The sequence below is a fragment of the Crocuta crocuta genome, unplaced genomic scaffold (assembly GCF_008692635.1).
Source record: "Crocuta crocuta isolate KB4526 unplaced genomic scaffold, BGI_CrCroc_1.0 scaffold27, whole genome shotgun sequence".
NCBI lineage: Eukaryota > Metazoa > Chordata > Mammalia > Carnivora > Hyaenidae > Crocuta > Crocuta crocuta.
This window is the reverse complement of record NW_027532250.1, coordinates 6,076,210-6,085,607: the sequence shown is the minus strand read 5'-3', so window position 1 is coordinate 6,085,607 and position 9,398 is coordinate 6,076,210. Positions and strand designations below refer to the sequence as shown.

General features: G+C 52.2%; 1 protein-coding gene across 2 annotated transcripts in view; it reads right to left on the bottom strand.

Annotated features, from left to right (window-relative positions):
- The window catches only part of ATP9A (ATPase phospholipid transporting 9A), a 115,060-nt gene that overhangs the window by 49,022 nt on the left and 56,640 nt on the right, over window positions 1-9,398 (bottom strand). For both annotated transcript variants that reach the window (XM_077778378.1, XM_077778377.1), the window contains exons 11-13: window positions 7,447-7,607; window positions 6,442-6,584; window positions 5,584-5,696 (exon numbers count right to left, since the gene is read on the bottom strand). In XM_077778378.1, the coding sequence (XP_077634504.1) occupies window positions 5,584-5,696; window positions 6,442-6,584; window positions 7,447-7,607 (417 nt within the window). The remainder of the gene's footprint in view (window positions 1-5,583; window positions 5,697-6,441; window positions 6,585-7,446; window positions 7,608-9,398) is intronic.

Here is a 9,398-nt window from a genome sequence, read left to right as displayed (position 1 = left end):
ACCCACTTGTGCTAATCCAGAGCCCGATCCCACCGATTCCAAATTTCAGAAGTGTGTTCATCACGGACTTCTGCCTAAATTTTTTAAATACTGCATGACCATAGGATTTGTCTTGACTGCTGTGCTTGGGGCTGCTGTGGGGTTTTTCTGACATTTCAGGCACGTACCTCAATCTCCTTACCCTAGTCCCGGCCCCGTTAGAAAACCATTAAAAAGTATTATAATCACTGACATGAGTGAAAAAAAGTTAAGTTGGTGTGTGTGTGTGTGTGTGTGTGTGTGTGTGTGTGTAGAGAAAAGTAAGTTTGATAGTGATATTCTAACAGTGGTTCTTAACTGGAAATGCTTCCCAGAATAACCAATGAAGATTTTAAGAAATATATATGTTTGGGCCTTCTATACGTAAAGAATGAAGGAAGGCTCAGGCATAGATATAGACAGATAGATACAGATACAGAGAGTTTATAAACTTCACACACAATTCTGATGCTCCACTCTAGTTAAAAAGACTCAGGAAAATACGATGCCTTCTTGTTGAGAAGGAAAAAGAAACAGACGGAGAAACAAAACACGCCTCCCTCCAGGCACACAAAGGCAGAGAAACAGTTTGGCAGTTTATACACCCAGGTGTTAACGTGGATTATCTCTGAGTAAAGTAAATCTACCTTTTTTCTTTGCACCTATCTACATTCCGTATTTCTTCTGCAGCAAAGAAATGTATCCTGGAGGTGCCTGGGGGGGCTCAGTCGGTTGAGTGTCCAACTTCGGCTCGGGTCATGATCTCACAGCTCATGAGTTCGAGTTCCGCCTCGGGCTCTGTGCTGACAGCTCGGAGCCTGGAGCCTGCTTCAGATTCTGTGCCTCCCTCTCTCTCTGCCCCTCCCCACCCCCCAAAAATAAATAAACTTTAAAAAAAGACACAAATAAAAATAAATTTTGCTTTAGTTTTAAAGATGAAAATGAATGGTGAACTTTCCTCCAGTAACTCCATGGTTCATCCTACAAACGCTGCTTTGAAGTCCACAGATTTAGGCCCTGATGTTCTGAGAAATAACGGGAAACTTCAGGTTCATGGTAGCTGTTCCCAAACCCTGCTGTTATTTGGAAAGCTCACCTGTCAAAGCCGTATGTTTATTTTTTTTTANTGAAACAGGCTCTGGGCTCGGAGCTGTCAACACAGAGCCCGATGCAGGGCTCGAACTCATGAACTGTGAGATCGTGACCTGAGCCGAAGTCGGACGCTTAACTGCTTGATCCCCCCAGGTGCCCCCAAAACCATATGTTTAGAGATTCTGACTGTCCCAAGTGACCTGGCCCAGGCATTCCAAGTAGTGTAATTTCTGAAACACTGGTATAAAAATCCCATTATTAAACTCTAAATTCAAATGAATGACTATAATGGGCTCAGGAGAATGTTTTTAGAGTGGTGGCTATATTCTTTTTTTTTTTTTATGTTCATTTAGTTGACAGAGAGAGAGTGCAGAGGAGGGGGTAGAGAGAGAAAGAGAGAGAGAGAGAGAATCCCAAGCAGGCCCTGCACTGTCAGCACAGAGTCCGAGGTGGGGCTCAATCTCACAAACTGAGATCATGACCTGAGCTGAAATCCAGAACTAGACGTGGAACTGACTGAGTCACCCAGGCACCCCAGAGTGGTGGGTATATTCTAAAACTGGGTTGGAGTAAAGGCAAGGGAATCAAGAGCAAAAATGAACTATTGGGACCTCATCAAGATAAAAACTTCTGCACAGCAAAGGAAACAATCAATAAAACTAATAGGCAACCAACGGAATGGGAAAAGATAGTTGCAAATTACATATCAGATAAAGGGCTAGTATCCAAAATCTATAAGGAACTCACCAAACTCCACACCTGAAAAACAAATAATCCAGTGAAGAAATGGGCAGAAGATCTGTTCGTTCTCCAAAAAGGACATCCAGATGGCCAACAGACACATGAAACGATGCTCAGCATCCCTCCTCATCAGGGAAATACAGATCAAAACCACACTGAGATACCACCTCATGCCAGTCACAGTGGCTACCATAAACTAATCAGGGGCACCTGGGTGGCTCAGTCAGCTAAGCGTCCAACTTCAGCTCAGGTCATGATCTCACGGTTCATGGGTTCGAGCCCCGTGTCGGTCTCTGTGCTGACAGCTCAGAGCCTGGAGCCTGTTTCAGATTCTGTGTCTCCGTCTCTCTCTGACCCTCCCCTACTCACGCTGTCTCTCTCTCTCTCTCACAAATAAATAAAAGCATTTAAAAAAATTTTTTAAATAAATAAAAAAAATCAAATGAACAAATCAGTAGACTACAGATGCTGGCGAGGATGTGGAGAAACGGGCACCCTCCTACACTGTTAGTGGGAATGTAAACNTAAAAAAAAAAAAAAAAATCTGGGAAAGCCTTCCCAGCCCCATCAGAAAACTGTGTGCTCACTGCAGGGTTTTTAGAGGTTCTGAGAGAAGAGAGGACACGCCTTGCTGGGCCGGGTGGGTGCTGTAATTCTGAGCTCGCTCCGGCCGCCAGACGACCTAACCCTGTAACACTGAGGTACGACCTCACCCTGCACCACTGAGGTATTTTAAACCCAAGGCCAGGATGGGCAAAGCAATTTATGAGCTTCTGCTAAGGAAGGGGTGTGGAGTAGAGTTCATGGTAAGACGTGTCATTTTCTGCCTTTTAACACTTGACTAAGAGCGTTATCTGTGCTAAAGTGAAAATGGACCATAAAAGCTAAACTAAGCAAATATCCCAAGAAGGGACGGTTTCTGTAAACACCACGAACGGGCTCACGGAAGCCCCACCGACATGGGGAAAACGGGGAAGGGTGTGTCCCCTGTGGGGACCCGCACCACAACCGTGAAGCCGTGCAGTGTCATGTCAGGGCCCAGCGGCCCTGAGAAGGGGGCTGGGAGGAAGGGATGGTCGGCCAGGCGCTGGGAAGCGTGACCACCCACAGAGCGGGCCCCTTGCGGGGGGGAGGGGGAGTGGCCTGGAAGGCATCTGGGGGTCGATGGTTCAGAGGGAAGAGTCTGTTCCGAGGCAGCTCCCCCTGCCCTCAGCGAGCAGGGGCCACGCCTGGACCACGTGCGCGTCTCAGCCCCAAGAGGGAGCAAACAGCACAAGGGGGCCCCTGTGCTCCCAGGAGAAGCAGGGAAGCCATGTGGGGGCGGGGGGTCAGGAGGGAGCAAGGGCGAGCGTAGCTGGGCTCTAGCGAGTGAGAAGGGATGCAGACAGCCAGGAGGGAGTGATCGGGAGGGAGCAGACATCACCATGGGCCTAGGACCCAAGGCGGGAGAGGATGGGGAAGGAAGGGGCGCTTCTCAAACCCTTGGCGGGAGCAGCGCAGCAGGCGGCGGCGGCCACTATGACGAGAACCGCGGAAGTGAAGCAGGGGTAGCGGAGGAGGGAGGGTCAGGGCTGCGGGGCGCGGGCCTCACCACCCACATGCAGCCACGCAAGCGAGCGGGTGTCTCCAGGTCCAAAGCTCCAGGTGGGGGCCGCAGGCAGCGAGGGGACCACCTGGGACAGAGGTACAGGCCCCGGGACAGAGCCCCGGGGGCGCCAGCGCCACAGAGGCAGTCGGGTCAGAGAGGGGCAGGAACCGGGTTGGCTGTGGCCTTTCCTTCCTGTCTGACAAAGTCCTCGTGATTTTTCAAGAACCCTAAAGCACATCTTTGAAAATGGTCGGTGGATCCATTTGGAGACAAGCCACGAAGGCCCACACGGGAGCCTCAAAGAGCTACAGGGTCAGAGTAACTGTCCTCCACCGAAAATCCACTCCCACTTCCCAACCGTATCGCCTGCCCTGCCTGGTTTAGGAGATAACCCTGGACACCCGGCACGCCCCCCAGCGAATGTCCCAGAAGATTAGCTGCCCAATATAACTGTGCCATGAAGTATTCCTGGATTCCACCTTTAACCCAAAGAGCAATACTTCCTGCACATCTCTAACTGGACCTCTGACAACAAAAGCATCGTCTAATTTGACAAATTTACGCAAAACATGGGCTCTTTATTCTCATCTCCAAACAAGAGCCACAACATGGACCAGGGTGAGCAGTCAGTCAGCCCTGATGCGTGTCCGAATTCCCAAGGCATTTGTTGGTGTGTTACCTTACATTTATTTAAGTTTATTTAGTTTTGAGAGAGAGCAAGTGCGGGAGAAGCAGAGGGGGAGAGAGAGAATCCCACGTGGGATCTGCCCTGTTAGCACAGAGCCCAACGCAGGGCTCGAACCCACAAACTGTGAGATCATGACCTGAGCCAAAATCAAGAGTCGGATGCTCAACCGACTGGGCATCCAGGCGCCCCTCATTTTAAGATTAAAACACAGAAGCCCAGGGGCGCCTGGGTGGCTCAGTCGGTTAAGTGTCTGACGTCAGCTTAGGTCATGATCTTACGGTTCGTGAGTTCTAGCATCGTGAGCCCACGGCGGGCTCTGTGCTGACAGCTCAGAGCCTGGAGCCTGCTTTGGATTCAGCGTCTCCCTCTCTCTCTGCTCTCCCCGCTCACACTCTGTCTCTCTCAAAAATAAACAAACATCAAAATTTTTTTTTAAAAAAACACAGAAGCCCAGCTCTCCCCTAATCTTTTTTTTTTTTTTAAATATTTTTTATTTATTTCTAGGAGAGAGAGAGAGACAGCGTGAGCAGGGGAGGGTCAGAGAGAGAGGGAGACACAGACTCTGAAACAGGCTCCAGGCTCTGAGCTGGCAGTCAGCACAGAGCCCGACGCGGGGCCCGAACCCACGAACGGCGAGATCATGACCTAAGCGAAAGTCGGACGCTTAACCGACTAAGCCACCCAGGCGCCCCCTCCCCTAATCTTAATGGTTCAGAATCCCTCGGGTCTTCCTTCTGTTTTTGTTCCATTTTGCATTTAAAACATCAGCAATTTCAAAGAGCCGAGGTAGGGAGCCACTGGTGTAACTTTTCAGGAATATTAGGACACGTGCCAGTAATACTTTTCTGTGAAAAAAAGGATCGATTTTGAAAAACCCTGTGGAAAACAACGTGGGAGCAGAGGCGCAGGCCATCTCTGACAGGCTAATGTCCTGCGCGGACTTGACCACAGAAGCTGATCGGCGATACTGTTTCAGGAGCGGATCGCTCATTCCCGCTGCTCTGGCTCCTAACCAGGAAAAGGAAGTGACACTGACCAGTAGGCTCTTGAAGCTATTTCCGGTGCTCATTAACAGGCAAACAATTAGGTTTTCCCTAACAGCCGTAGGCATTTCAGTAGAGCAGGTTAACTCGGGAAGAGAGAAGACGGAGGAAATCTCAACTGCAATTTCAGCTGAAACACAAAGGCGGATGGATGGTCACCATGGGTTTGGAAGGCGAGGTGGCTGGGGAGGAGCGGGGATGACGGCGGTCGGGTACATGGTTCCTCTCTCGGGTGATGAGGAGGAGATGACTGCAGTGACAGGCGCACAGCTCCATAAATATACTAAACCCACTGAACTGCACACATTAACTGGGCGAACTGTACTGTACGTACGGTGTGATGAAAGTTATCTCAACATAAGTGTTCATAAATGCAAAGGAAACGTCTGAGGCATCAGAACCGAAGGTTTTACCTGGGTGTAGATACTGAATATGTGGCTCTGTACTTCGTCCATGGAGTCGAGGCCGTAGGCCACGGTGCCCAGATGCAGCCGTTTGAAAACCATCTCATTCTGGGTAAGGGTTCCTGAAACACAAGACAAACGAGTAACTGACCCTACATCCTGGAGCCGTTAGTAACAGTGANCTCCCCGCGCCGCCCCTGCAGGGCAGGCCTCTGCGGCGTTTGTCCTGCCCAGAATCTAAGTCCTCTTCTTTAGAAGATGGCATCCTGGGTTTCCATGGGGACGTGACCATTGTCAGTCCCCGGGCTGCTCTAGAGGGAGAGTCGGCCAGGGTGCCGGACTCATTCTGTTGGCCAAGATGGTGACACAGGACGTACACTAGGTTCTAGCCTGAAGGAACCTGAACCCTAAGCAGACAGATACATGGACAGAAGATGAACAGGGTCAAGTTCACCCCAGTGGCGGAGCCCTACAGAGACCACCCCGGGGGCTCTGATGCTAACGCACCCAGAAACTTTCTGGTTCTGTTCCTTCCTGAAACCTATTTTTTTCTCTGATTTGGTGAGCCGCCCCCGACCTTTCTAACAGACTCTTCTATCCCACAGCCGCTAACTGGTAGAGACAAAGCTGAAGCCCCGGTACCCTCACTCTAGCCACTCTGATACGAAACTGTGAAGCATTCTGGGGTGTGGTTATGAGCACGTGAAGCCAGGCTGCCTGCAGTGAAGGCCGTCACCATCGTCATCACCAAATAATCGACCCTCACCGAAAGGTGCAGCGGCGGCATCCGTCTCTAACACCCCCAGAAAGAGAACGCAGGCACCTCCCGTCACCAGGAGGCCTGCGAAGGCCCAGGGGGCAGCTCACCTGTCTTGTCTGTGAGCAGGTAGGAAATCCTCCCCAGCTGCTCGGGGATGGTGCTGGAGCGAACCACAGTGCCGGGGATTTTCGAGTCCCTCCGAATCACCCAGCTGTACACGATCTTGCCCATGTCCAGGTTCACACGCAGGCTGGTCAGGAAAGCAGAGCGCACAGGTTAACAGGGTGGCACGCCCGTCATCTGGGCCAGAACATGTGGAACCGGCCCCTGGAGATGCACGGCCCTGTGGCTGCGACGAGAGGCCACACCGCCGGCAGAGAACTCCCCTGAAGCCTTTAAGTGCTTTAAAAATACTGAAAAGGTAGTTGTCTTAGTCTTACTTTTTTTCCCCTAAATACTGGTCCTCTGAGCTAACATAGTTTGAGAACGTATTGTTTTAAGTGGTGCCAGAACATACATTAACAAATTTACCAAGAAAACCGGTGAGTGCACAGCTCAGTGCCACTAAGTACGGTCACCCTGGTGTAAAGCGTCACCGACCATCCATCTCCAGAACTTCTGATCTTCCCAAACTGCAGTTCCACACCCATGAAACACCACCCCATTCTCCCTTTGCTCCAGCCCCCGGAGCCCACCCATCTTCTCTCCGTCTCTCTGAATTCGACCGCTCTAGGCAGCTCACGGGAGAAGAATCGCACAGACTTATCCTTCGGGGACTGGCTGGTTCCACTCGGCACGATGCCTTCAGGGGTCATCCGCGCTCTATCTCCCTCGGAGCCCAGACTCAACAGAGCGCTCCCAGCGGCCACCCCCGGCCTCTTGAGCTGGCAGAGGGGATGACCTCTGAGTCGCAGCCCTGGCACAGAGCGGGCAAGATCTCTGGAGCAAAGACTGACCCGGGCAAGGATGGGCCCGGGCGGAGGGCGCCCTTCGTCCCGCTGCTACGGCCGCAGAGCGTGGCTCACGCTCCTGACCCTGACTCTTCCCCGTGGTCGTTCTTCAAGGGGCCACGAGCAAAGAGAAGACAATGCCACGGCTCGTCCTCTGCTCACCTGATGGGAATGATGTTGGAGAACAAGAGGAGGAAGCGGATGATCTGCAGGTACCAGCGGCCAGCGAAGTGCTGAAGGGCAACCATAACCAGCGACACCACCACCAAGGCGCCGAAGAGGATCTTGGTGAGGCAGTTCACTTCCAGGTCAAACAGGCCGATCTGCGGGACAAGCCACAAAGCAGAGCTGGTGAGCGCCGGCGTGACCCACGGCCGCCCCGGAGACCCGGTCCTGCGCTCGAGAAGCCCCCACCCCAGGTGAGGCACTGGGACCCGTCAATCCCTGAACCTTTGGTGGAGAACGCTGGGCTCCCTGGGCTGGAGCTCCTAACCGACATCCAGGGAGCCTCAAAACATCCGGATTCCAAATTGTTTTTTAGCGATAAGAAGATTTAGACTTGGGGACACCTGGGGGGCTCAGTCAGTTAAGCATCCGACTCTTTTGATTTCGGCTCAGGTCGTGATCTCATAGTTTGTGGGATCGAGCCCCCCATCGGGCTCCATGCTGACTGCTCAGAGTCTGCTTGGGATTCTCTCTCTCCCTCTCTCTCTGCCCCTCCCCCACTCGTGCACAGGCACACACACACACTCTCTCTCTCCCTCTCTCTCTGCCCCTCCCCCACTCGTGCACAGGCACACACACTCACACACTCTCTCTCTCTCTGCCCCTCCCCCACTTGTGCACAGGCACACATTCTCTCTCTCTCTCAGAAATAAACTTAAAGAAAAAGAAGAAGATGGAGACTTGCAAACACAAGCAGGCTACTGCTGCATCTGGCGGCGCTCTGCACGGCACGGCCTCTACCATCCTCGACCCCACACTCTGGGAGCCGCACACACTGAGCCAGTACCGCCTGAGGGCTCAGGGCACGCGCTCCCGCGGTGCCTGACGTGTCAGTGCCGCACTACTGAGCACGATGACTTTAATCATTACATAGTTACGTCGATGTGTATGTAAAAAAACGTAACTGGCACACAAAAGCCGTAACTTGGCAGAAACAGGGCCCGGGAGAAGGCGACACATTGAACACGGGCATTGTAGCTGTGATGATGGTCGTGATGCCGAGCGGCAGTGACCAGTTTGGGAAACACAGGGCTCGTCCACGGCGTGGACAAAGGAGACATTCTGCAGTGTCTGGCTCCTCAAAACTGCAGGAGGGAGAGGGCTGGGAGGGTGGGTCACGGTGCGAAAGAAGGGCTAACGGGGCCACCACCAGGCAGACCTCCAGGCCGCAGCCGGTCGTCAGTGGGGCCTGTGAGTCCGAGGCTGCCGCTTCCTCACCGTGCGGCTCGGTGCTTCTCAAAGCCACCGCTTGGCTCACATGCGCCTGGGAAAGCAGTTGGGCTGCGGGGCTGGGGTGAGGGTTAACTGGAATGCTTGTGAAGGAAGGAGAGCTCATGGCACACAGTAGGTGCTCACCAGTGTTAACTTAAAAGCTTTAAAACTTTTATGAATTCACACATGTACATATGCATACATGCTTATGTGTTACATGAGTGCATCTGCAGCTACGTACATACACACACATGTATGTGAAAAGACAGTAAATTTATATATGTGAAATAATATGGTTAGGTGTTCCTGTCTTTATTTTTAACTTTTTAAAATGTTTATTTACTTTTGAGAGAGACAGAGCACGAGCAAGGGAGGAGAGGGAGACATAGAATCGGAAGCAGGCTCCAGGCTCAGAGCTGTCAGCACAGAGCCTGACAAACGCAGGGCTCGAACCCACAGACAGTGAGATCATGACCTGAGCCGAAGTCGGATGTTCAACCGACTAAGCCACCCAGGCNAGTCGGTTGAACATCCGACTTCAGCTCAGGTCACGGTCTCACAGATCGTGGGTTCGAGCCCCGCGTCAGTCTCTCTGCTGTCAGTGTAGAGTCTACTTTGGATCCTCTGTCCCCCACCCCCCCCCGCCTCCCCTGCTCATACTCTATCTCAAAAATAAA